The 27,806-nt window shown below is 42.2% G+C and overlaps 1 protein-coding gene and 1 long non-coding RNA gene across 2 annotated transcripts in view; both read left to right on the top strand.

Annotated features, from left to right (window-relative positions):
* The window catches only part of LOC139222978 (uncharacterized), a 56,081-nt gene extending 29,928 nt beyond the window's left edge, over positions 1-26,153 (top strand). Inside the window, exon 2 of the long non-coding RNA XR_011585947.1 lies at positions 25,269-26,153. This is a non-coding gene — a long non-coding RNA (uncharacterized lncRNA). The remainder of the gene's footprint in view (positions 1-25,268) is intronic.
* Positions 1-26,153, top strand: part of plcb3 (phospholipase C, beta 3 (phosphatidylinositol-specific)) — a 43,734-nt gene extending 17,581 nt beyond the window's left edge. Inside the window, exons 3-34 of the mRNA XM_070854896.1 lie at positions 8,086-8,154; positions 9,785-9,922; positions 10,234-10,313; positions 10,403-10,456; positions 10,713-10,785; positions 12,054-12,154; positions 12,341-12,507; positions 13,090-13,236; positions 13,354-13,511; positions 14,057-14,139; positions 14,357-14,441; positions 15,331-15,478; positions 15,660-15,761; positions 15,846-15,919; positions 16,008-16,104; positions 16,399-16,483; positions 16,736-16,860; positions 17,182-17,336; positions 17,418-17,579; positions 17,708-17,807; positions 18,041-18,145; positions 18,910-19,004; positions 19,238-19,379; positions 20,322-20,363; positions 20,535-20,644; positions 20,746-20,855; positions 21,593-21,752; positions 21,999-22,075; positions 22,300-22,389; positions 22,525-22,582; positions 22,973-23,059; positions 23,628-26,153. Coding sequence (XP_070710997.1) covers positions 8,086-8,154; positions 9,785-9,922; positions 10,234-10,313; positions 10,403-10,456; positions 10,713-10,785; positions 12,054-12,154; positions 12,341-12,507; positions 13,090-13,236; positions 13,354-13,511; positions 14,057-14,139; positions 14,357-14,441; positions 15,331-15,478; positions 15,660-15,761; positions 15,846-15,919; positions 16,008-16,104; positions 16,399-16,483; positions 16,736-16,860; positions 17,182-17,336; positions 17,418-17,579; positions 17,708-17,807; positions 18,041-18,145; positions 18,910-19,004; positions 19,238-19,379; positions 20,322-20,363; positions 20,535-20,644; positions 20,746-20,855; positions 21,593-21,752; positions 21,999-22,075; positions 22,300-22,389; positions 22,525-22,582; positions 22,973-23,059; positions 23,628-23,939 — 3,591 coding nt within the window. The 3' untranslated portion in view covers positions 23,940-26,153. The remainder of the gene's footprint in view (positions 1-8,085; positions 8,155-9,784; positions 9,923-10,233; positions 10,314-10,402; positions 10,457-10,712; positions 10,786-12,053; positions 12,155-12,340; positions 12,508-13,089; positions 13,237-13,353; positions 13,512-14,056; positions 14,140-14,356; positions 14,442-15,330; positions 15,479-15,659; positions 15,762-15,845; positions 15,920-16,007; positions 16,105-16,398; positions 16,484-16,735; positions 16,861-17,181; positions 17,337-17,417; positions 17,580-17,707; positions 17,808-18,040; positions 18,146-18,909; positions 19,005-19,237; positions 19,380-20,321; positions 20,364-20,534; positions 20,645-20,745; positions 20,856-21,592; positions 21,753-21,998; positions 22,076-22,299; positions 22,390-22,524; positions 22,583-22,972; positions 23,060-23,627) is intronic.
* Positions 26,154-27,806: the final 1,653 nt, after the last annotated feature.

Here is a 27,806-nt window from a genome sequence, read left to right on the forward strand (position 1 = left end):
CGACCAAGAGTCCTCAAAACATAGAAAACGTAGAAACTGGCTAAACTTCATTCAAATCTAAAAGAAATGGGTCAATACGTGGCCTTTTTCTAGCTGTTTAAACGACCCCTGTATTCCAGATTATTGTGCTATTTCAGTGTTTAGCACTGAATTGGGAGTTTGTCAGTCAAATTTCCATCTCTCACATCCTTCACTTCCTTCACTGGGAAGTAAATGTCTTCGATCCAGAGAATAGACACAGGATGTAAGAATGTGGTGGGATGATACACCGTATAAAGCCTGGTCTCTAGCACGCAGCCAAACAGGGCTAACTGCGCCAGATATTATTCATGGCACCTTGTTCGCCTCTTTCAGAACATTTCTGCAATTATTTTATCCGCACCGACGTCACCAGCGATGATGAACGAAGAGGCCTGGTTTGATTTAGTGCCGTCGAGCTGATCCTGGCAGAGCGCGGCTTCACCAGGGAGGGGTTGAGATGCACCTGGCACTACGGCTAATCCTCCCCGTCGCTCTGTTTTACTTTGGCTGTCCTTTCTCTCTCACTTTTGCTGTTGGATGTGGCCCCGTTTCTACGCTGCTAATCCACCCACCCTTTTTACCTCCCCACGTCCCTCCACCTCGGGGCAGCTGGTAGCCATCAGACAGATCAGGCAAAAGTTGTTCCTCTAATATAAACTGAAGGATGACATTTCCTCCCTTACTGCTCTTCATCTTGCCTTGCTCTTTGTCTTCCACCTCACCATCTCCATTTTCTCTCCTTCTCTTTCTCCATCTCACTTCTTCCATTCCTTCCCTTCACATCCTTCCCTCTGCTCCCTTCCTCCTCAGCTCACCAATGCCTTTCTTCACGGGGTCCCTTCCTACTAGAGTTATTGCTTCTTAATTTCTTGCAACAACACTTCTCATCTCCCTCATTCTCTCTCTCGGCGTGGGAAAGTGGGCAGGAAGTTACTCAGACGGGGAGAAGGGGGTTCTGGGGAATTTCGTTGCCCCCTCTTCCCTCCTCCTCCTCTTTCTCCACATTTCCCCTTTTCCCTGAATTAATCTCTCTCTCTCTCCTTCTGTCCTTCCTCCTGTCTTCCCTTCCCTCCCTCCTTCTTTAAAGTGCACAGGTCATGTCAGTAGCACCTGGCCTTTAAGACGTTTGCCCCCCAGGGATGTAATTAAGTCGCCACAGAGCTCCAGTTTAGCCTCTAATGGTGTGGAATTGATTTCTGAATACCCTGACCAGATTGGCGGGCGGGACACTCAGAAACCACAAACAAACACTCACTCCAGTGTGTCAGGTGTTACCTGTGATGTGACTTTAACAAGCACCCTGGGGGGCTGTAACAGTGTCACCACACACTTAGTGGAGATGCTGAAAGTGATTTCAACTGTTTCAGTTCAATGTGAGAAGAAGTGGGTGTCATTAGTGTGAGAGGTTTGGGTTTTAAAGTGAGCTTCAACAACCATTATTCCATTTTTGGTATTGATTAAAGTAAACTTTTGTATCTTTGTGTTTGTTTAAGGGCAAAGGGGATTTTGGAAATATACTTCAGTCTCTTCAATATAAATCTAGAGTTGGGAGACACTTAGCGTACCTTAGCGTAAAGACTGGAAGCAGGGGGAAACAGCGAACCTTTCTCTGTCCAAAGGTTAAAAGAATACCCCAGTGCCCACTAATTAACATGTTAGCATCTTGTTTGTCTCATCCATAGAAAACAAAACACAATCAATTTCCAATGAAGCACAGAAAAGTAAATCATCATATTGTGGAAGCAAAAAGCAGCGAATGTTCAGCTTTTCTCCTTGATAGCTGCCTTAAACAATCTATTGATTATCAACATTGTTGATTCATGTTCTCTAGAAAAAAAGACTGATTGTTGTAAACTATCATTTTGAATGGCTTCACTGTGCTCCACTGAATCATTAGAACCATACCCTACTGAACTGGTAGTACTTGGTGTGTGTACATGCCAGGCTGGGAAGTTTCTCCAAAGTGTGTGTGTGTGTGTGTGTGTGTGTGTGTGTGTGTGTGTGTGTGTGTGTGTGTGTGTGTATAAATGAGCCAGCTGAATTGTTAGTAGAGCGACTGTTGGCAGGTATAAGTAGAGATCTAATAGAGATTATCTCCCTGGCTCAAGTCAAACATCCACAAGGAATTAACTTGGAACAAGGGGTTTACATAACACACACACACACACACACACACACACACACACACAAGCAGGAGTTCATTCTTTCACACTCACACAGTGAGCAGTTCGCAGGGGAAGTTGAGTGTGTCAGTCGATAATGTGACAGCTTCCTCCCTCTTACTCCTCTCTTCTGGTTTCTCTATTTCGCTCAGTCACATGTTTTATTTTCTGTTGACATTATCTGTTAGTGCACATGGTAGTTTTCACTCTCCACACACACACACACACACACACACAGACACACACTCATTCAGCATAGACATTCACTTCTTCACTGTATGAAGAAGTGAGACATTGCACAGTATCGAATCCATTGTCTCAGCAGATGCTTCCTCCAAAATGTGTTTTTGAATGTGTGTGTCTGTGTGTGTGTTTGTCCACCATGTAGTGCCTTGCTAATCTCTGCTGAGCTAATGAACCAGCCACCTTGTGTGTATGAACTAATGAGCATAATTCCTGGTTTATTACAGCTTAAATCTTATACTCCTAGTTTTACCCATAATAACATTGTACCAGAATAACTGTGGATAGGGGGTGATACAACATCGCTGAAGTCCAGTTCATAAGAGACGTTTCAGACAAACGCCACATAGTTTTTACTGTGCAATGAAGGATTACCACCTACATTCATGTGTGCTCATTTATATGAATAAAGTAGTTAAGATAATCTGGTTAAACGGTTGGCTGGTTTACAACCTGCTCTAATTTCTTTGTCCGTTGGACTTAGGTGTGATTACTTTGGTGAGTAGAATGTAATCATAACCAAAAGAACATCTAAAAGTGGAAAAACAAGACAGAAGCTAAACTGAAAATATCCTTTCCATTCTTCACTGCTGTCATGTTTGACGCTGAATATGAAGCTGGAGCCAGCAGGTAGTTAGCTTAGCATAGCATAACAGCTGGAGTTCAAGGGATACGGTTAGCCTGGCCGTGCCCAAAGGTTAAAAAGATTACAGCTTGCAGTTAAAGACTGTGTGAAAGTGTCACCCATTGGTTTGTGGACCGCCGTTTTTAAACCTCCAGTCCCTGGATGTATGCAGAGAACTGGATACAGCGTTGGAGGCGGGGCTCTGTTCATTCCTTTGAAAGTTGCTCAGTGGCGCGGTTAAGTCAAAAAAGTCTTTGAACTAGCGACTGAGACCATAAACTCATAAGGAAAGTGTTTACTGAGGGAATAAATCAAGTCAGAAGTTGCCTCATTTTCTCATCAACTTCCATTCATTCGAATTTTTTTTTTGCAACCAGCAGAGTCGCCCCCTGCTGGACATTAGAGAGACTGCAGGTTTAAGGCACTTCCACATTTCAGACCTGGAAGCTACGTCCACTTCTCTTTTTACAGTCTATGCTTTCTGTCTTCAGACAGAAAGTGAAGCAAAACACTTTTTCTCTGGAGATTCTCACCAGCTAATGTACCGTCTGTACCGTGTGCAGACCTTAGCTGTAAGCTAGCTAGTAACACATCTCAGACCTTACCTCCACCACTCACCTCCTCCAGGCTCTCTCTCCTTTTTATCTCCACTCTATGTATTTATTACTATTGCCAGCCAACTTGTTTCTGCCATTCTTTATGCTAAATTAAGCCAATTACTATCTTACTCCAGCTCCATCCATAGTGGGCAGATACAAGACTGATATTGGACTTGTTATCTAAAAGTGAGAGTGAATAAGCGTATTTCCCAAAATGTTGAACTACTCTACTACAGCTTCACGCTCTTCCTGTCTTCTCTGATTTTCATGTTTTGTCTTTCTTTCTGTGTGTGTGTGTGTGTGTCAATGGGCTGGGGGCTTTTTTCAAGTTTACCCCCACTGATCTATGTGAGTTTGTGTTTTGTGAAAGATTTATGATCACTGGAACTATTTTTGTTGTTTTTCTGTGTGTGTGTGTATTTGGCCCAGTTCTGCTTGTATTTATTTGCGCTTGGAGACATTTGGTATGAAAATATGTTGTTTATCTACGCGTTCATTTTATTGATGTTCAACTTGTTTTTGCTTTTCCTCTCATTATTAATGATGTTTTTCCTTCCTCGTACATTTGGACTTTCTCTTTCATGTTTTATTGCTTCTCCTTCTTCTTCTTGTAGATTCTAATATTTCACTGTCGGTTAAGTGGCTAAAATGTTTACTCGCTCTTCATTTTCGCTCTCTCTAGACCGCAGAAAAATGAAACAGCTAAGTGAGGAGGACAAGGACAAAGAGAAACAGATAAAGGAGGGAGAGATAGTGGAGGAGACACAGAAAGGCGAGAATGACGCCTAATTGATATACACAAAGGAAATATTACAAGGTGACAGAGCTGTCCCATGCTTCACAGGGGTATTAAATGTCCCCTCCTTCTCTTTCTCTAAACTCCTTGCCAACTCTCCCATTGCAGCCATAAAACAGTTTGAAAGTCTCTTTGTTCTACTTCTCTGATGCTTCGGTGTCCTTTAAAGTCTTCTCCTCTCCTCTCCTCTCCTCTCCTCTCCTCCACACTGATTGGCCAGTTGGGTCAAGGCCAAGCAGGGTGGAGGTGCTGCATGCGGCACTGTGCGTGTTGGTGTTGTGTGTGTGTGTGTGTGGAGGAGGATCAGTTTCCCATGTGCCGTCATCATGTGCCATTTGATAGGAGCCGTGATTGGCCGTTGGAGACATATTTAGCCGCAGTGATCTTTTGAATGCACACACAGGCGCGTCACAGGAAAGGAGTGGTGCTCTTTTGATTGTTTAGTTGCCCTTTCATATTTTTCTAATGCCGAGAAAATGAGTGGAGGAGAGGAAGTGACAAGTCAATCAAAGAAATGAAGGAAGGAAAGGAGTGATTGAATAAGACTCTAATCAAAGCACATGAACATTTACTGGACTTGAGTGCCTAAATATAGACTAATCTAATAACTATTGTTGGATCAGAACCACCTTAGCACGCAACTGCAGCACAGCACAAAGTATTACCCTAAGTTTACTGTGTGAGTGGTTCTAGTTTTATTTGAAGAAGTTATTTAAGTCAGACGAGAAGATCGATACCACTCTAATATCTGTCCCAGTAATATAATGCAACAGCCAGTTAGCGTAGCTTAGCATAAAGACTGGAAACAGGGGGAAAGAGCTAGCCTGGTTTATTATCTATTATCCAGCACCGCTAAAGCTCACTAATTAGCATATTATCCTGTATATTGTTTATACAATCCATACAAAAACAAAGTGTAAAAGTTCCAGGGGGCTATGTGCTGGACTATTTCTTGGATATATGCAGTGACTTGTCAGAGGAACGATGCATCAACTTGTTTTTACACTTTGGTTTGTGAATGAATTAGACAAACTATGTGTTAATTAGTGAGCTCTAGAGGTGTTGGTAGTATCTGTTACCCTCAAATGAATCTGTTACTGATCAGTAATTCTAATCTAACAATGAATCTAATCTTTCATCAGCTGTGACTGTGTTTGCATCACTTCCTGAGAACCACTACGACACTCAATAAACCAGATTGCATTGCAGCAGTGCATGCTTTGTTTCCTCAGCTAGAAACATTTACCTGTCCATGTAGTCAATCGGTGAGGGAGTGCACTCTGGGACATGTAGGAAATCCCTAACTGAGGCAGAAGTACATGAGGCGGGCGGAGGGAAAAGTTCCTCCTCCAAAAACAGTAAATTAAAGTAAATTATAGCACTTCATCACAACATGACTCCTGGAAAACTCTCACCAGACTCATTTGGCTATAATGAGCCTACAGCTGAGTCTGAAGTGATAAATGGAGAGAGCTGTGTTTGGGCTCAGTGTGCAGAGATGAATAGAGCGCTACAGCTGCCATGACGAGCTAAATATTACACACCGAAACACACCGATACACACACACGCTAACAGAGCCGAAGGCCGGAATATGTTAGGAATGTGCTCTCAGAGATGACCGACCTTCACACGTACATGCACATGCGCTGCGTTGTGTGCTCAGATACACAATTATGTGCAAAAATGCACACATTTCTCTTCACGCGGGCACACTTTAACACATTTGTACTTGTTCTGAGTGAAGAATTGCTTGTGAAGAATTGCTCACACTCCTGTGTCACATGCGGCTGAATTGCGCTGACTTACAAGACTTTTCCACACACACATCCACACACCTACACACATTCACATACTGTACACCCTGTCTTGCTCAACAGGTCAGGATGTTTCACAAGTCTGGACCTGATTGTAGAGGGTATGCCTGCCTGTGTACTGCTCTATCTGTGTGTGTGTGCGTGTGTGTTTTTCACGTTACTAGCCAGTGATAAAATGTTAACTTTCAAAGACACACACACACACAGGCGGCAGACAAAGTTGTAGTCTCATTACTGTGGTCTCCAAGGAATCACTATGGCAATGGCAGAATGAAACCACGGCCTGTGGGAGAGGAGGTGTGCATGTATGTGTGTGTGTATGTGTATGTGTGTGTCTGTCCTACAGACCCAGAAGTGGCTTAGTCCCCCAGGACGGAAGTTATTCTCCACAGGCCAATCAGAGGACAAAGTTTGACACAGAGTTTAATCCAATTGGTCCAACACGTCTGACCTTTATTACTCAGAGCCAATCCCAGGGGAGCGGACAGCCAGCAGGGTGATGACATCACAGCTGCAGCGACATAACGAAAGAAAGAATGAAGAAAACATGAGATTCGATACTTAGGCCAAGGGTAGGGACTTCATGAGTCTGTCTTTGTTGTTATTTTTGGAAAGGAGATCTGGGTGGAACAAAGATAAAACAAGGGCAAGGAGACTTGACAAACTCACAAACATTCAGTCAGAAAGTATAACAGGAAGAGAGACATCAGTATTTGACATTTCTTTCATTAATGAAACAACATAGGATAGAGGAGTCGTTTTGGATTGCATCCTAAAAATGCACTAAACCCCAGAGCAAAGCCACACAGAGATGGAGAAAAAGATGAGGAGGAAGAGATATAAGAAGAGTGACAGATGAAGTAAAGAAAACTTGGGGAATGAGTGCAGGGCTAAACAAATATTTACAGTGCGTCCTCCCCTGTGTTTATGGTCTGGTTTATGACCACACTCTCCTCCGGACTACCCCTCCCATTTTCGTCTCCTGCTTCGTCTCCACTTCCACTGTCCTTGCTTACTTTTAGGTAGTACAATCCTTTCCCTACCTTCTCCCTCTCTTTGCTTGTCTGCATGTGTACACATACACATGTGCAATTGTGTCGCAGCATTAGTCAAAAATCTCCTCCAAAGATATGTTGAAGATATGAGTGTGTGTGTGTGTGTGTGTGCGCGCAGAGTTCTGCTAGAGGTCTCTCTAAATATTGCCTGTTTCTCTCTGTCTCTAAGTTTTCCACTGTCTTACACAACGCACACAGAGTTCACATGTCAGTGGTTGTGTTTTATGTCTAGAGAAGCAGAGGAGTCTGATAAAAGATAAATAAAAGCGGATTTATTGGAAGGTGGAGAAAGCCTAGACAGAGCATAAGCTTTTAGCCTGAGGAATTAATTTCAACACAAGCCTTATTTCAGGTTTTTCCTCGTTTTCCCATCCATCCCCAAACACACTTTTTGTTCCTTCAGCATTTCTGCTTGCTGCTCTTAACATGAATTACAAACGGCTGATAATACTGTATATAAAAGCAGCGTGCCACGCTTCCGTAGTGCATAAACATACTTACCCTTATTATCAGTTTAAGCACATTTCCTGTTCAAATGTTTTTGTAAACATTTAATTCATTGTGTGAAGTTTAAACCGAAGGAAGCCATAGAACAAAAAACAAATAAACAGATAATGTCGCTCCTGCCCTGATTTCCAACAGTGATACTGAATAATAAACCAAAATAATATATTCCTATAGGCAGCAATTACTGATGCATATGTTGAGTTTCAGTCCTGCACATGCTCTTCTACTCATCAAGTGACTGACTGACTGATCTGTCTTCTAGGAGGTGGAGATTCTGGACATGAGCACCATCAGGGACACCAGAACAGGAAAATACGCCAAACAGCCAAAGGTTGGGACTGTGTGTGTGTGTGTGTGTGGGCGAGAGAGAGAGAGGGAGAAAGAAGCTGTCACCTCCTGCTGTTGATAACTTTGTCTTCTGACCAGAAATGTGATGCTTAAGTGTGACTGTCACCAAAAGATGTGTGTCGACTGTATGCGTGTGTTTCCTCTCTCAGCTGATGGTGCAAAGGTGACAGGGTGCTAATGAGCCTGCTGACAGATGGACCGTCAGACAGGAAGTGATATAACCAGTGACTGTTGGCGAGGAAGTCATTGTGTAAGCGTAGATCTGGCTGACATATGGGCGCTCCGACATAGTGCAGGCTTATTGATCTAACTGGTAAAAACATAACTAATAAATAATTGCTGCACTGAGTCACTGGTCAATATAGCAGGATTTTACGTCATTACTTTACTGACAATCTTTAATTAGAGATTTAATTTAATTAGATAACCACTAAAATTTGGTTCTGCTTTTTGTATGTGTAGTATGTAAGAATAGATCCACTTTCTGCAATAAAGCCTCAGCCATGATGTAACAAACACTGATGTTCAACGACATTGTGAAGTGAATTTTATGGCAGTTAAGTGGTAATGAAATGTGCACGTAAGACTGCTGCTGTTTACAAGAGGGAATGACAAAAACACATCAGAGTGGTTTAAATGCTTAAAGGACCAGTTCACACAAATTTCTAAAATACACATATTCTCACCTGTCAGTAATGCAGATAGCTTTGGTTTGCCCACGCAGGTTTTGAGATATTTGTCTCAGTGATGCCTGCAAATACAGCGTATGACTGTGAGGCTCACAGCATTGGAATGTTAACTTTAAAGCTGCTAAAATCAATATTTGTATATAATAATGGATCAAATGCCTATGTATGTCATGTATAAAGGGATCACCCATAGCATTGTAGCATCTTGTTACTCTCTTAGGCTGATATTTCCTTCAGGATTTGGAAGACACCAGACCACAGTTGAAAGGAAAATGAATATTAGACTTGAATTCATCAGGTGGGCAGATACACAACTCCAAATGAATGCAAATGTTGCTCCATATGTACCAGATGTGTAAGCAACTGTTACTAAAAAAATCTCTTAACACAAGTTTAAAAAGTTGAGCAACACCTACAGAACGGACTGTCAAGAGTTTTTTAAGGACTATTTCTTTGGTAGAAAGGAGTTCCAAAGACAATTGTTGATTATATTTAGTGACATTAGTAACACTGTTTTTGGAAGATTTCTTTTTTGTAATCTGAGTGAACTGGTCCTTTAAAGCTTGCTGCCTAATGACACAGTGTACACTTTATGCACTGCCTCAGCAGTACTTTTCTTGATAAACAGTCATCTGAGTTAATTTATTTAATTAAAATGAGAGAGAGGGGAGTGATGGAGAGAATGCATAATTGATAGAGAGACACTGAGTGTTAGAGAGAGTTGGTGGTAGAGACAGAGTGGACTAAAAAGGAGGAAAGAGTCATTTGGTTAATTAGATCAGAGTGCTGCACCACATACATCACATTTACTGTTCTCAGGAGCCAGAGGGACAGACAACGAGCGGGAAGGATGCACGAGCCAAACCAGTGTTATGCCTAATGTGTGTGTGTGTGTGTGTGTGTGTGTGTGTGTGTGTGTGTCAGGACCCGAAGCTGCGGGAGGTGCTGGGCTTCGGCAAAGCTGACAACGTTGAAGGGAAACTGGTAACCGTCGTCCATGGCAATGACCTGGTCAACATCAACTTCCTCAACTTCCAGGCGATGCAGGAAGATACAGCCAAGGTAACCATGGAAACCACCACAGCCATCCCACCATAACATTCCTCCTTCCTTCCTTCCTTCTCATCCTCCTCTTCTTGTCCCTTTCTTTCTTCAGGCCATATGCTGATAACTCACTTTACGATGCTGACTTAGGGGCATGAGTGTGTTTAGCAGTTGTAAATAGGGATTGTTTCCAGCGTGTGTGTGTGTGTGTGTGTGTGTGTGTGCCTGCAGTATATTGTATATGGAAACTGTTTCCCTTGGTTTTAACATCAGACGGACGGTCATACAACCTTGATTTTATCATCTTGTTCTCATCCGTGTGTTTCCAGATTTGGACAGACGAGCTGTTCACTTTGGCCACAAACATACTTTCCCAGAATGCATCACGGAACACCTTCCTCCTCAAAGCGTAAGACGTTGTGTATGTGCGTCTTATCTTGACATGAGGCAGCTGTTGATCTTGGAGCTCTTTTTACAGCCTCCCTCCATCTGTTTCAGGTACACTAAGTTGAAGTTGCAGGTGAATCAGGATGGGAAGATTCCTGTGAAGAAGTGAGAAACACACACATCAACCGCTTTTTAAATACCAGAGCCCACTTTCCTTTCCTCTTCTCTCTCTCTCTTTCTCTTTCTCTTTCTCTTTCATCTCTTCTTAAGTTCACCTCCAGTTTATCTCACTGCTGATGCTTGACCCCTTTTTAATTTCTATGTTGAGAACAATAAACACTGAGCGGTGAATGGTTTAACTCTTGATAAAAAAAGCCTTTTGAACAGTGACTGTTATCTCTCCAAATTCTCTGTCTTTCAGTATTCTCAAGATGTTTTCAGATAAAAAGAGAGTGGAGACTGCGCTGGAGCAGTGTGGCCTCGTCAATAACAGGGTAATCATCACAAGCAATTACTGACCACAGGGCTACTCAAGATATCCGTCTGTTGTATTGGTTCATACATGATAACAAGCTGAAATAGCTGCAACTCAGTCTCTCACCCTGGGGTGTTTCATGGCATTCTTTGCATGCCTTTGCAATGCAAGGAAGGCAAAAAAGTTGTAGGCCTGTGGGAAAGTATCTTTAAAAATGTTAATTAAATGTCAACAAGAGTCCCATGTTTTTAAGTTTTGGTTTTTATATGGATTAAACAAGCAAGATATAACATGTAAGCCTTAGTGGATTTTATTACAGAGAAAGGCTTGCTGTTTCACCCCGCTCCCAGTCCTTGTGCTAAGCGAAGCTGTTGACGGTACCTTCATGTTAACTGTACAGACGTGAGAGTGGTATCAATCCTCTCATCTAACTTTCAGCAAGACAGCAAAAAGTATTTCACCAAAATGTCAAACTACTCCTTGTAAAGCTATGAACCTTGAGATTACATGAAAACTAGTTAAAGAGTTAACAAGAAGTTGAAAAAGTTGGTTAAAAGTAACGGATGGATGGTGCATCTCACACCAAGTGGTAGTTGTAATGAAAACTTGACCAAACCAACTGATTCAATTGGATAAAAAAGATGGCAGCAACATTCACATTTATGTAGTGGTACAGTAAATCTCAAATTTTGCTCCGATTAGATTTTTCCTTATACACTTGGCTTCCTGGAATGAGAAACTACTGTTACTACTGTCAATACTCAATAATCTGGCTTCATTCATTCTTTTAAACTTGAGAGTCCAATGAAAATATTCCAGTCATGTGCTTTGTATCTATTGCACTGTCTAAATGTTTGCCTGTATCTGCAGTGTAAGGTGCCACAGGGTTGTGGTGTGGAAGGTAAAACAAGTTTTTTTGTCTGTTAATAGTCGTTGCAATCTTTCCTAAAAATCTGCACAGTGGAGTCACAAGATGTTTCATTTTGAATAAGAGACCAGATTGTTCATCTGCGCTGTCAGCGTTTCTCTTTGTACTCTTGTACTTTGGTGCCTCCTGCTGGTTGAACAGAAGAACAAAGAAAGTGGGAAAACCCAGAGAAGGATCTCACCCACAACTGGCGCTGTCATGTCTGAAAAGCATATTTATGTTCAGCCTACAGAATACTTCTCTGTTTAGTATAAGCGTGCCTTTAGGAAAAAGCTTACAGTGGGAGTAAGTTGGATGTCAGTGTGTTGCTGGAGGCAGATGGCTGCTGAGAGGCTCTTAACAGGACTGTTCTCTTCCAGTCAGAGGGGCTCAAGCCGGATGATTTCACGTGGGAGGCCTTCCAGAAGTTTCTCGACAGCCTCTGTCTCCGGCCTGAGATACAAAGCATCTTTGAGGAAAGGTATCAGACACATAAATAACATTTTCACAAACACTTCCTGTAATCTTTCCATCATGTTTTTCTCCCTGTTCTGTTGCCAGAATAACATTTCATCCCCCCAGCCTAAATCCTGTCTTAAGTTAGTAAAATCTTTTCTATTCCTAGCAAGGCTCCCTTACTCTGAACACTTTTGTCTTTTTGCTCCAGTGGCTCCAAGAGAAAGCCGTTCATCTCTCTGGACCAGCTGACGGACTTCGTCAACCGCAAGCAGCGAGACTCCAGACTGAACGAGGTGCTGTACCCCCCGCTGAAAAGAGAGCAGGTCCGACAGATCATGGAGAGATATGAGACAAACACCAGCCAACTGGAGAGAGGTCGGTAGCTTTGAGTGTGTTTTTTCACATTGCCTTTTACGCTGACACTGACTTTTTTTATGCCACGCTGAAAGAGATTTAAGTCACGTAAATCATGTTATTTTGTAGATAACACATGTCCATGCAGCTGTAGTTTGTCTCTGTTTCTTCCAAAGCCAGATCAGCTGCAGGAGTACTCAGATAATTACAGGTTTATAGGTGTGATTGATTTTCTTGACTTTTATTGCAACAAAATAGAGCAAAGTTGTTCTCCTCCTCCAAAAACCCTGGCCACGCACTGACTGAGGCCAGGACACTGCTAGGATACTGTTAAGCCAACACCTGTAAGATGATCCACCATCCAGCCCACAGTATTCACAGCTAACCTGGAGCACCCTCCTCGTGTGTGGATGTCTGTCCTAAAACATGAGACTTTTGCTCTTTTGGGTCACTTCACTCCCAGAGCACATGGCGTACATTTTTCAGTGCTTGCCCTTTAAATCAAATCAATTATTCCTATTGCCATGTGCAGACAGATGCTGGTTTGTCCATTTAAACTGACTGTTTTATAGACGGTAAACACACTCTGTCTTTCTGTTGCAGACCAGATCAGTTTGCAGGCTTTCGCTCGGTATCTGGGAGGAGAGGAAAACAGCATCGCACCCCCAGAGAGGCTGGACATCATCGACGACATGAACCAGCCGCTGTCTCACTACTTCGTCAACTCCTCACACAACACATACCTCACAGGTAAAAAAAAAAAAAAACACTCACAGAGCCTCACGTACAAGTTCTGTGCTTTGTTTTGATGTCCAGCTTTATAGTTTCTCTTTGGGATCTGAAACGTCTTTGTCTGTGTGGCTGCAGTGGGTCAGCTGACCGGGCTGTCGTCAGTGGAGATGTACAGACAGGTGCTGCTGACTGGGTGTCGCTGTGTAGAGCTGGACTGCTGGAAGGGCCGGCCGCAAGATGAGGAGCCGTACATCACCCACGGGTTCACCATGACCACCGAGATCCCCTTTAAGGTGGAAATTGCTGCTTCTTGGCATTCATGTGTTATTTTTGGACTCTTACCTTCAAGTTGTTGTCCTTTTTTTTTCAGCATTTCTATGAAATATTCATGGGGGGGGGGGTTTATCCTTGCATAAATGGATAATGGATAAACTGGTTTTCCACTTTTTATGGCTGGCACCATAAAAAAGTCCTCAGTTAATCACCAGTTCACAGTCTCTACATCTGCATACAAGAACTGGCGTATTTTCATGTTTATGGAGGCATGAAGGTTAAGAGGTTTGCTTTGTGGATTTACTTGATGGCTTATTGATTTTTATTTACACGTTATTAAGCCCTGACAAGCTGAGATGTTATAGCTGTTACGAATATGAAAATGATTACAGAAACTTATGGTGTGTAATAATCCGATTCTTATCATAAAAAGGCTCCCCTTTTCAACCCTGAAGGCAGAGTTCTGTTTGTATATTTTGGTTTTAAGTACTCGTGAAACTCATGAGCTGAGAGGTTTTATTCCATGGGGCTCCGTCTGACGCTCTCATGCTTTCCTGGACTGTAGGAGGTGATCGAGGCGATAGCAGAGAGTGCATTCAAGACTTCACCGTACCCAGTCATCCTGTCCTTTGAAAACCACGTGGATTCGTAAGTCTCGTCAGTCTGCATGAAAATGTTTGTCGATGTGCAATGAGTCTTCATTACAGTTTGCACTTGAGTCTGTATTTATAGTCAGACCAGGTACAAGATTTAAGGCTTTTATTGAAATATTTACTCGAAAACATGTCTTGATAAAATTGATGATTGAAGGCATGTTGGGTTTTATATTAAACCAGAAACTAACCCGCATCTGTTGCTCTGTCAGGGCCAAGCAGCAGGTCAAAATGGCAGAGTACTGCAGGACCATCTTTGGAGAAGCCCTGCTCATTGATCCACTGGAGAAATATCCTGTAAGTCCGCTGAAATAAATTCATTATGACTAAAGCTGTTCCCCTGAAAATGAACAGCACACTAATATCTTTTTACTCCACAGTCATGGTGGTAATCAACTTCCAGACCATCAACAACAACTCGTGATGCACTACTTTTACCTCATAAACCACGTTGCATTCATAACTATGGCCTTTAAAAGCTATATATTTTTTCCAATGCAGAGACACAGATCCTAAAAATCAAAAATATGCATGGCCCATGACTCAAACAAAGAGTGTTTTACTGATTAGGATCTTATAAACAAGGGCTAAATATTCTGAGAATCACAAGGAGTATTGTAAGGAATAGTGAAAACCTGACACCTTTTCTTGATGTGTTCATATGCAAGTTAAAACATCCAATTATTGAAGTTTTTGTAGTTGGCTTATGTAATGGAGAGGGCAACTTGAACTGCGGGAATGTGTCAGTTTGAATGCTAATCACTTTTACAAGGACTTTGAAACTAAACACAGTTTTAAGACAGCAGAGCTGTTGATTTAGACTGATTTCCGGGCTGTTTATCTGCAGTTATAAAACACTGAGCTTGGCCCTGTGACTCCTGTGACAAAAGTAGCATTAAATTTGGATAATATGTTGTGGCTGCGAGTGCACACATCTACTGTGACCTTGTTCAGAGCGCCTCATGATTCCTCTTAGTCAAGAGAGTTATTCATCTCGGTTACTAAATTAAAGGATGTGTCTTCCTTCTCCTATCCATTGATCTGCTCTGTCAGATGTTTTCTATATGTGGTCAGAGATTAATTGCTGACCCAAGTTAGCTAATCAAACACCGAGTCCTGCTCCATTAAATATGTTCTTTTTACAAATTTCAAATTTTGGCTGATTGTGTCTTTCATGTGGCTTTAGCTGGACCCTGGTCAGCCCCTCCCGTCACCGCAGGAGATGCTGGGTAAGATTCTCATTAAAAACAAGAAGAAGCACCACCACCACCGGCCCTCAAGCAGTGGCAGCATACGACGCAGAGAGCAGGAGGAGCAGTCGTCACCCCACAATGGTGAGCGCAGACAGCTGCTGAGAATCTATATGTGTAGATTATATTTAAAAGTGTATCTGAAGTCAGTCTCCAGTTTGAAAAGTTAGTGTGATGGAGACTTTTGCTGCACATAAGTTTGCAAAAACAACAACCAATTTCAAGATGCCTGATTAAAGGGGATGGTTTATGGTTGTCTGTGTAGACTGTCCTTTGACGGACAACGAGGGAAGTCAGCTCCTGTCCAACGGGGAGGAGAAGCTCGCTGAGAGGATGGTGAAAGACTCTGAGCCCCGCAAGTCCATAGGTGGGTTGAAGTGAACTGAATAATGAGAATGTGCGACTACATGGTGTGCTTGCAGCTGAAGTTGTTTTTATTCCACTTTACCAGGAGGTGAAGCAGAGAGCGAGGAGGATGAGGAGGACGAAACGGTGACGGAGCTGAAAAAGCCGAACTCTGACGAGGTAAGAGCCATCAGGAACAGGACTGTGATGGTGCGTCTGATTGGCCGATGGGCTGATTGACGGATTTGGCGGTATCTGCCTCCCTCAGGGTACAGCCAGCAGTGAGGTGAACGCCACCGAGGAGATGTCGACTCTCGTCAACTACATCGAACCTGTGAAATTCAAGAGTTTCGAGGTGGCAAACAGTAAGTGTGAGTGTGTGATAAAGAGACTGGAAGATGCTGTGACTGTGTGTATAGAGAAGATATGAAGTGAAAGGAGCGTGTGTGTGTGTGTGTGTGGGGGGGGGACAAGCCTCATTAGTTCAACAAGCACCTCTGTGTAGCTCATTAGGCAGACAGGCCGGCTGTGTGGACTCATTTGTGATTAATGATCAGTCTTGAAATCCAGATGATCTTAATCAATTCCTGCACTATGTCGATTCTGTGCATCATTCCCTCTAATTTTTTATCTCATTATTTTCTCTTTCTGCTCACCAGAGAGGAGGAAGTTCTTTGAAATGTCCTCGTTTGTGGAAACGAAAGGCATGGACACCCTGAAGAGCTCTCCCATCGAATTTGTCGAGTATCCCCGGAAGCAAAATCCCTTGAAAACTTTAGCTTCTTTATGTGTATGCACACACTCTTTGGTGTGTTCAAATGCCTTTTTTTTTATATTTGTCCTTTTATATTTGCACTCATCACGAGGATAGAAAGTACTCAGTGAGGAAAAAGTGATGTTTGCCCTTTGTCTGCTGCTATTTACAACCCACAACAAATGGTCCGTGCACACATATGCCATGTATGCAGTGTTTGGTTCTTAACGGCGCTCGTCCAGGTACAATAAGAATCAGCTGAGCCGAATCTACCCTAAAGGAACGAGGGTGGACAGCTCCAACTACATGCCTCAGCTCTTCTGGAATGTGGGCTGCCAGATGGTGGCGCTGAACTTCCAGACCCTCGGTAAGTCCTGTTAGTCTTGCTTCAGTTGGGGCATGTAAGCAGTTGTTGAATTAGAAAATAATTATATATTGAAAAATAAATAATTAAATTCAGTTCCAAGAAACATAAACGGGGGTCTTTAAGGTCTTTCTGTAGCTGGCAGACACTGTGGTGTAGATAATAATAGTCTTCTCAGCTTTATAAATGATTCAAGACTCAGGCAGGTCAAGTCAAAGCTTCTCAGTCTTTATCCTCTAAATCCCTCCCTTCCCATTTTTTCTTGCTCTTTCTCATCCCTCCATTTTCCCTTCTCCTCCTCGTGTCTTCATTCCTCTCCACCAGACCTCCCTATGCAACTAAACATGGGTGTGTTTGAGTACAACGGCGGCAGTGGCTACCTGCTGAAACCTGAGTTCATGAGAAGGACGGACAAACACTTTGACCCTTTCACAGAAAACATAGTGGATGGGATAGTCGCCAATACTGTCAAAATAAAGGTGAGGACAAAATGTAATTAAGGTAAGGACAAAAGTTTTTTATAGGAGTTATAAAATATGTATGATTTAAAAATCCTCCAGGTGATCTCAGGCCAGTTCCTGACGGATAAAAAGGTCGGCGTGTACGTGGAAGTGGACATTTTTGGGCTTCCTGCTGACACTAAGAGGAAGTACAGAACCAAAACATCCAATGGGAACTCGCTGGACCCCGTGTGGGACGATGAAATGTTTGTGTTTAACAAGGTAACCCTTGCACACAGCCCAGGATTCAGATGCCATTCAAAAATTTCTCTCATTCTTCATTTCTGTGTTATTTTCTCACATGCTCTCCAAACTGCTCACGTGGCATCAACACCCTTACCTCCCTCCAGGTGGTCCTCCCCACACTGGCCTCCCTGAGGATAGCAGTGTTTGAAGAAAACGGCAAGTTTATTGGACACCGGATCCTCCCCGTGTCAGCCATTAGGCCAGGTCAGTACACACACACACATACACACCCGTAAACACCTTCAACCACCCACCAAAAGTCCTCCACAGATGTACTGTTTATATGTACTCCGTTACATGCTGTTGCTCATTGAACTGTCCAGCACCAATGGGGGGTAGTCATTTATTTAGGTCAATTTAAAGTGGCTTTATGGGCATGAAAGTTTCTGGATCAATGTTGCCAAAGCATCAAACTGTTAATTATTTGATTCTTCTAGGCTACCACTACATCAACCTAAAGAATGAGCTAAACCAGCCCCTCTTCCTGCCCTCTCTGCTGGTTTACACTGAAGCTCAGGACTACATCCCTAATGAACACCAGGGTAAGAACACCGCATTAACAACAGCAGCACAGCTTTAGTGTTCATTTTAGCCCATCATGTGGCTTTAAAGGAATAGTTTGAACATTGAGCATGAAATGCGCTTTGTCCTTTCTTGTCCAGACTTAGACGAGAAGATTGATACCACACTCATGTCTGTACGCTATATATAAAGCTACAGGCAACAGTTAGCTTAGCTTAGCATAGCTTAAAGACTGGAAACGGGGGAAAGCCTTACCATCCGCTCTGTCCAAAGGTAACAAAATACACCTACCACAGCGTGTTACACTTTGTTTAGGACTGTTTAACCCTTTCAAAAACACACAGAACCATGCTAGTTGTTTCCCCCGTTTCTTTATGGTAAGCTAAGCTAACTAGCTTAATGTTGTTGTACTTATATGTGAGTAGTGCCATTCTTCTCATCTAACTCTCTGCAAGAAAGCAAATAAGTGTGTTGCCCAAAATGTTGAATTGCTCTTTAAAGACTCGATTTGAGACTTAAGCGCAAATTTAATTTTGATCTGGCGAATCCCCAAACCATTTTCATCAAAAGGCTGAGGTCTCCAGTTTGTGACATAGCTTTGAAAGCGAGGAGTCTCTAATGGCCAGCATTCAGAGACCCGAAGGGTCAGTTCACATTGTGCCTGGGACTTACTGTAAGAGACCTCAAACAGATCTGGTTCAGAAAAGATGAACTCATGGCCATCCACAACACTCAGGAACTCTTTGTCTCTCTTTGTTTTCTGTGTGTGTGTTTGTGTTCTCAGAGTACGCAGAGGCTCTGACAAACCCCATTAAACACATCAGTCAGTTGCACAAGAGGGAGACACAGCTGGCTGTTCTCCTAGAGGACAACAATGAGGTAAGACACATCTGTGTGTTGGATGATAACTAATTAAACAAATCGAGCTACTTTGCAGCGAGAACAGAACAGAACGTGTGTGTGTGTGTGTGAATGAAAAACCATTCCTCACAGACCCTCATGTTTTAGATATCTGCGCCCCACTGAGCCAGCATTAAGCCCCTAACGGTGTGACAGGCCCACAGATTTAGGCCTCTCAATCATATTTTCACGTTTCTGTTGCTTTTCTCCAGCATGTCCCCAACCAGTGCAAAGAGGGAGAGACTGGGAGAGAGAGTGAGGTCATTCCAGGAGGTCGACTCCCCTCCCCCTTCCACACTCTGCCTCCATGCTCATTGGATGAAGCCCCTGACCTCATCAAATTACCTGCACCAGGTAGAGACATCCACTAATACACAAAGCCACACATGTTGTCTGAACAACCATATTTACATGCACATAATTATTACACCGCTAATCTCAGTATGACAATATACAATATGCCTTATTCTGAATGTAGCATTTTCCCATTAAAACGTGGGATGTGCCAATATTATTGTATTGAGTATACACAGCTGCCTATAAACAGGAATATTAGTGGAATATTCATTTTCATTAGCCATGTAAACAGTTTAGTGGGACTATTGTCTTTTTCAGAATAAGAGCAAAACTTATTCTGTTAATTAATATTTTGTGCATGTAAATATAGTCAGTGTCTACATGAAAACCATATAAATACCCATACCGGCCTTTGGGTACAAAGAGCCACATATGATGATATGATACTCATGATAGAGTTTATGATCTTTTAAAGGATGTTATGCTAAAGTAACGTACATTAGTTTGACATCACTTTTAATGATGGATTCTTTTAATTTGCCACCGTGACAGACTTTTAGATGGTAGGTGTAATTTATTGTAGCACTACCAGTCCTTTTAACAGCTCCGAAAACGGTGCGCTAACTCTCATCACCAGTCTGCTGTCTGCATTACATTGGTAGGCTGATACATATGAGGTGTATTATGCTAATGTTTGCTAACGTAGTATGTCCACATATGTGTTGTCACCGCACAGATTTCCATTGAAGTCTATCTGCTTGTTCACTTGTCTCCAGCAAATTACAACAAGCGTATAATGAAAGTCATAGTAGCTTCAATACAAGATTAGCTCATATGTTAAACTTACACTAAAGCCATGCACATGTTTTATTCATTGCATTGGCCACAGTGAGTTTTCTGCCGTTTGTCTGCCTCATTTTCCCATCAGCCATTTCACACATAATGTCTATGTGCCTCTCCTCCTGTCATTTCTGTGTGTGTGTGTGTGTGTGTGTGTAGCACAAAGTCCGAAGGAAGACCTCATAGCCACTGTTCTGGCAGGTAAGATCATTCCAGCACATTCATTTCCTCATAAAAATCAGTGAAATCATTTCTGTGTCACATAGAGCTGCGTGTAGACAAGTGAGTGGCTGATTTTCAACAAGGTTTACACTGTAAATCACATTCAGGACTGACCATAATTCTGTGTCCCTCTGTCTGTCTGTCTCTCAGACATCCAGGCCCAGTCCATAGAGGAGCTGAAGCAGCAGAAGAGTTATGCGAAGCTGCTAAAGAAACAGGGCAAAGAAGTCAAAGAGATGCGAAAGAAACACCTCAAGAAGGTACACATACCTTTAGGTGCCTAACAGAATATAATTATTCTGGTGTGTTGGCACTGGATGTAGAAAAATGACTTTTCTTTTTTGGTTGTGTGTGTTTGTAGGTGTGGAATCTGAGTAAGGAGCAGAAGAGTCGGAGTATCCAGATTCACTCTGACACCCAGAGGAGACGCAGTCAGATGGAGAAGCACCTCAAACGCAGCATCAAGAAAAAGTAAGGATGGATGGGTGAATGTTTGGGGAGTGTAAATGGAGGACAGTTGGTGAAATCTCAAGAGGTAAATGAGTGAAGGAAGGCAGAAAGGATATGACAACATATCTACATAGACAATATGAAAAAAAGAAGTAAAAGATGATGAAAGGAGAGAAGGTCTCTGTTCTACTTAAAGTGATCGATCAGATCATCTGTTGTGGGGTTGTATGTGGTACACATCTATAGTGAGTGTATTGCTGACAGTGGATTATGGTTGTTATGCCTCCAGTTTGGAGTAAGTAAGCAGGAGTCCTGGCATAGACCCTAAGCAATGTACTGGAGCTTCCCAATCGGTTAGTTACCTAACTAACATATTAGTGATCAAGGCAGTGTTAGCACTCCTGTGTCCTGAGGTAAAGTTACTGTTTTTGTGAAAAGCTTCAGTTCCCCGCTGAAAGGCCTGTCTGATGTAATGTAAGGTGGTAAAAATATTTTAAACATAGACTACACTTAAACTGATACAGATTTTTTTTTTTTTGTGGCTAAAATATGTTTAGCTTCTGATCTTGTCCACAGGAGCATGTCACCTGTGGCAGGACTCCTGCCTGCTCCTCCAAATGGGGGCGTGCAGACAATAATCTGACTGTGGATAAGTACCACATCAACCCCACTTCAAGAAATGCAAACTTGCACTCATGGCTGCAGCTGACTAAACTTGACCTCATTGCGTGTGTGTGTGTGTGTGTGTGTGTGTGTAGTGAGCCCCAGGAGCCAGTGCAGCGTGAACTAACAGCGTTGGATCAGGAGATTGAGAAGCAGACGGTCCAGCTGAGGGAATGGCAGATGCAAGAACTGCTGAAGCTCCGACAGCAGCTTCATTCAGTGGAGAGAGAGAAGCAACAAACGCACCTACAGGAGGTAACACACACACGCGTGCATATGAAAAACGCCATTGCACTCTCCCCCAATCGCTGCACACTTATGCATGCTCAAGGTGACACACTTGAAATAACACTGTATCCCTCCCATGCCTATGAATAGTTAAATATACACATATGCACACAGAGGTCATCATTAGCTGACCTCTAAGGGACTTTGTGGCTCTTGCGTACATCTGCACAGTGATTCGCTGACAGGTGGTGGTCTGCTGCCATGTGTTTTTAGGCCTTCCAGAAGTTAAAGGAGACGGCCCATGAATGTCAAGCAGCTCAGCTGAAGAAGCTCAGGGAGATGTGCGAGAAGTGAGTGCACCCGCTTCACATTGCAGTCTTAGTTTTTGCAGTAATACCATAAAGTAGTATTGGATTTAGAATGGCTTATGTCCCCATGTTACCTTGATTCTCCAATGTTGGATGCACCACGAGCATCTATATATTTTTTTAATAACATTCACTTAAATATAAAAGTACTCCACTAAACTTGCTATTTGTCTTCATTTGGATGTTGGCGTTTATCGTGTCTGCAGGGAGAAGAAAGAGCTCCAGAAGATCCTGGACAGGAAGCGACAAAACAGCATCAGCGAAGCCAAGAGCCGCGACAAAGACAAGGCTGAAACGTAATGAACTAGCCTCTGTTATTTGCCTTGAGCTAGAGATGTTTATTGGGTATTTGGGCTTTCAGACCTTGTTTTAAATCCCATTTTGATTTTATTTTGCTCCCTCTTTGTCTTCCTCCCTGTGTCTCTCCGTAGGGAACTGAATGAGATCAACAGGAAACATATTCAAGATTCTGTCGCCTTAATCCGCGGGGTGAGTACCCTCTGTAGCACTGACACACACTCTTATCACCAGCAGTCCTTTAGAATGGCCACTTAGCTGTTTTATAGTACATTTTTCTACCCGTCATCAACTTTATTCCATTCCTCTCACACATTATCGCCTTTTTCTTTCCTCCCTTATCTTGCCTCCTAATCCACGTTGCCATCCTTCCTTCCCTTTCCTATTTTTTTCCCCACTGTCTTCTCTATTCAATTCTTCCCTCTCACATACTGTTTTTCATCCCGTATCTCCCTTCTATTTGTAATCCTAATTCCTCTACATTCCTCTTTTTTTCCTGGCCTGACACTTAAATCTTCCACCCACTGTGCCTGTCCTTATTAAATCTTCTTCCTGTCCTGCTCCTCTTTCCTCACATCCCAGCTGGAGGAGGCTCAGACCAGGAGACAGGACAAGCTGATGCTGAGGCAGCGGGAGGTGCTGCAGCACATAGACGAGGAGCTTCCGCTGGTGAGCAAAAACTTATCAACTCACACACATTGAAGTGCCACGATTAAACCATTTAAGAGCAGAGGCAGTTTTGTTGTAAGTCCTTCAAACCCTTTTCCTCTCAATTTCACTTCCTCCATAGTTACTCTGCTTTTATAAAGCAGAAGTGTTCTTGTACATAAAGTTTTGATAGAATAGTTAGATATTGTGGAAAACAAGTTTTATGGCTTTCTTACTGACAGTGAGATGAGAAGATAAATACCAGTTCTCAGCTCAGGAGCCTGGGCACAGTTAGCCTAGCTTAGCATAAAGAACAGAGGGGGGGGGGGGCAGCGGCAGCTAGCCTGGATCTGTCTGAACACCTCTAACACGTGTCTCCTGTGTTTGATCTGTACGCACCCAGAAATGTAAACCCCCACTTTTAGTCTTTATGCTAAGCTAAGCTAACCACCTCCTGGTTCTAGCTACATCCCTAACAACCAGACATGAGAGTGGTAATAATCTTTTCACCTTATGCTCGACATGAAAGTGAATTTCCCAAATTAACACTTGAACATCTTTTACCATTTTCCCGCTGTTTCTTATCCAGCTTCAGACTCGGTTGGAGCGGGTGGTGGAGGAGGAGTATCAGCGACTACCGGAGGAAATCTGCCAACACCTTCAGTTGGAGCTGCAGAACAAAGGTCTCCGAAAGGACGCCCTGTTCTCGCCCTTGTCCAATCACAGCAGCCCCAGCTCCGGCTCGGGCCCGCCCTCCAACTGCTCCACACCCTCTTACCCATCAACGCCCAATCGCAGCACCTGGAACAGGAGCATAGACAATAGCACTGCCTCATTGGCCGATTCCACTTCCTCGTCCACCACTCCCGTCCTGTCAGAGGCGGAGATGTCATTCACTTAAAGTTATTACTTGTAAAAAGGAAAATGCATACATTCAACTGGGGTCTATAATGATGATAATGTGGGATAGTAATGATATTAATTATTAACTAATTTTATTCCTTTTTTATTACAGACTGTTTTGTTCTTGTCTACAGAGCTATATTATTTTTTATTTTGCTGACACATCATGCCTTTCGTTGGAAGACTTCATAAGAATCATAACCAAACTTTTTAAAATTTTTTTTTTTTTTTTTTATACATCATGTCTGTTTGTCTTGCTTTAAATGTCACATCCCGTGATACATTTTTCCTTTGCATCATTCCAATTTTTGTCTGGTTGGTAAGCTTTTCTGTGGTTTTGTCACACCACAGGCTTTATGTTCACACCGTTTGTGCTAAAGCTTTCTGTGTGGAACCGCTTTAACCTCTTTTGTGACACTTTTTGAAAGCTTTAAACAGCGTAGAGAAAGGAGCCGGGTTGGAAAACAACTGTCTTGGTTCAGGAAAACTTTATAACATACATGCATTTGGCCCCAGTTATTATAATGATAGTGAAAGAAAGTAACTCGCACCACAACTTTTTGATATTTGACAATGAGAAATAAGCAAGATAGTTAAGAATTTTCCAGGTCAGTATCAAGAGGGAATATGAAGGAAAGGAGGGCTGAATTTTTATCCTGTTTTTAGCTGTAATAATCATAGCTGACCAGCAGGCAGTGCTGCAGCCTTAAGAGTTTATTTTAAATTGGGAGTTTGATCTTTCCATTCACCCAGCCTCCATCTTATACTGTACACTCACTCACACACCTGTTCTAGCAGGATTTGCAGCGTCATTGGTCGGGATAAAGTCTTTGGCCTTGACCTCCAATCAAAATCCAGCCAAGGTTGCTTTGGGGGGCGGTCAGCAGACATCCATCTGGCTAGAAACAAGTTTTGTGTGTGTGTGTGTGTGTGTGTGTGTGTGTGTGTTTGAGGGTAATGGAGGGAGGGTTTAAGTGATGTAACTCCCTTTTGCACACACATTCTTGATGCTGTATTTTCTACTGAGGCATCTATGGAAGCACACAGACACAACTTATTGGTTCAGAGGCTAAAAGTCTAAAATCCCCTTCCCATCCAATCTACCCCTGTTTGAAAAACAGAACACACACATACACAAACTTCAGGAAATAACTTCAATAATTTTACAAATACTGCAGATTATTAAATTCTGCAATGATATTAGTGAGTGTGAGTGTCAGCCAGAAGTTAATCTTGTGATGATACATCTGCTTTCCGTACAGTAATACTTCCTACTAAATGGAAAGAGTCTGCTCAGTGTGTGTATGTGTGTGTGTGTGTGCTGCAGATAGTTTTCTAGTTAGCTACTTTTGCAGCCTGGAGAAGGATGTCATGCATCATGCTCAAATAGAAGCACCACTGTAGAAGGCAGTCTGCAGATGATGACTTAAAGCTGACACTGTAATGTAACGACACACTCATATTTTCAGTCCAAATCACCACACACACGAGGGTATTCCTTCCCCGTCTAGTTAAAATACTGTACATTTGCTCAATTTGACTTCATTCTATACTTTTAGTGTTCGATTCACAGATTCAACATTCAAAACATTACCTCCTATTGCCATCAAGGCCAGCGTGTATCACCATGAAAAGCTGTAGTTTAGAACTCTTGTTTTACTTTATGGTGAATATGCCCTTTAAATAATCCCGGCTGTGTCCCTCACCCACTCCCACGGTGTAAAATATTCATTCATCCATTCAACACAAATATTGAATGTGGGATTGGGGGCACAAACTAAACGGTACTTTAAGTTAAAATCCTGTGTTTTTGTCTCCATCAAAACTTTTTTTTTACAGCAAAGTGTTTGTGGTTGTTTTCCCTTCCTGTCCACTCTTAGGGGTAAAATAATGCCACTCTGTGTATATGTTTTTTAATGTTGTGTGTTGTATGTTGTTTTATGTGAATTTTACTACTGACCACAAGTGCTGGAGAGGGATGGAGCTCAGGAGAGGCCAAGGGAGGTCAAGGGAGGAAACAAGAGTCAATTAAATTTGAACTTTTTCCTCAAAGAAAAGATTGTTTTTAGTTGAGATTCAGGGAGTCCTGTCTTGTCCTCTCCTGCCTCCCCCCCTCAGTGAGCACTGGCTGCCTGTCTGTCTGATTATTCCCCCTCACACACACACACACAGCCTTTGTAAACTATCATCTATTTAAATGGAATTTTAACAACTTTTTCTTCTGTGGTTATTTCAGTTTTTGTTGATGAAAGAATGTATCCGTATCCATTCACCTAATTAACAATTATCAGTGTGTAAAAGGTTTTCATACACATGGAGCTCTGCCCTCACTGGGCCTTTCAGGTCGGACAGCATAAAGAAAGCATCAATAGCAGTTTTGAAATTGTTGGTCAAACTTATAGGTCATTAGTGGGACAGCAGCATACTGCACACCTGCTGGGGTCAGCACTTTCTTTAAATGAATACACTGACCTTCTGATTTCAGATCAGTGGGAGATAACCAGCTGGTTCACCTCTGCCCGTCCTGCACTCACTGTGCTACACTGCGTACACTATGTTAATCTTTTTGCTCATTCTGAACGCTTAAGTAATACAGTGTGAGTATTTACTGTGTTCAGCGGAGACACAGTCCACCAGGTGTTTTTCCTTCAATACATTCCTTTTAGCGTCACGGTGGTCCGAGCCATTCCAAGTCCAGTGGCAAGTATTCAGTACCATTTGTACATTATTACCAGGTGTTGTTTCTTAATGTTTGAGGTGCTTTTCATGTTTAAATGCACTTTTTCCATTCTCTCTTTTTGTTGATTGTAAAAAATCTTTCATCATCAATTCAACCACTTTTCAGTGATGTTTACTTTTTGTGTAAATAGCGGTTTATTTTATGAGCTTTAGTTGCCCTCTGCAAAAGTGTCATTGAGCACATTTTGACATTTACAGAGGAAATGTTTTTTTTTAATTTGAAGCTATTTGCATTAAGATTTTTTTTCTATCCTGGATGGTAAAGGCATCATAGATGAGCGCAGAGCTTTTTAAATTGCTTAAACCTGACTTTGGCCTGTCCTCGAGACAAACGTGTCATGCATCAACTGGCAAGAGTCACATTTCTGCACCGACAGTATGGTTATTTATGGTATTCTGCTTTTCAGACTATTAATAATAATTAATGTCTGAGAAAAAGGATCCTAGAAGGCAAAAATGTAAGAAAAATTTGCATTCAGTGTCTTCATAGATGAGGTAAAACACAAGATGATATAGTACCATTTACAGGTGTGACTGGTGGATTAATTTACAATAGGTTGTTTGGGCTGAGAGATAAAGTACATCTTTACAGCGCTGTGGGAGTTCGACCTTATATGACAAGAATCAACACCATAGTGATGAGTTAACTGTTGAGACTGGAAAGTAGTGATAAATGTAAATGAACAGCTGCGATACTGAATCATTAGACATCATTTTGTTATCAAAATACACAAGTAAACAAGTGTATTTTACTTGTTTTTGCTTTACAAGAGCAGTAATTACAATTATTAGAAATTACTTTAAATGCCACAGTTCATTATTTTATTTTTGAGCTGTTAATATCAGATTCATGCTGCACTAATCCATATTTTATATTAACTACAGATCACATGACTGTGGGCACTGTTGAAGGAGTTGCATATGGTGCTGTTTTGGTTGAGAAAATTGGCAATTGGCTAGTGAAATAGCGAGTGCTTAGCAGCAAAAAAAGACTGATATTTTTGCCAGGAGAGCTAAAAGAGTGGACTAACATTTGTCAGAAGGCAAAAAACACGACTCCAAATTGGAAAAATGTTGCTCTGTGTCTGTTGGAAGTGTAAATAAGCAGTAATTTGCCTCCACGTTT

Source organism: Pempheris klunzingeri, chromosome 23, assembly GCF_042242105.1.
Source record: "Pempheris klunzingeri isolate RE-2024b chromosome 23, fPemKlu1.hap1, whole genome shotgun sequence".
NCBI lineage: Eukaryota > Metazoa > Chordata > Actinopteri > Acropomatiformes > Pempheridae > Pempheris > Pempheris klunzingeri.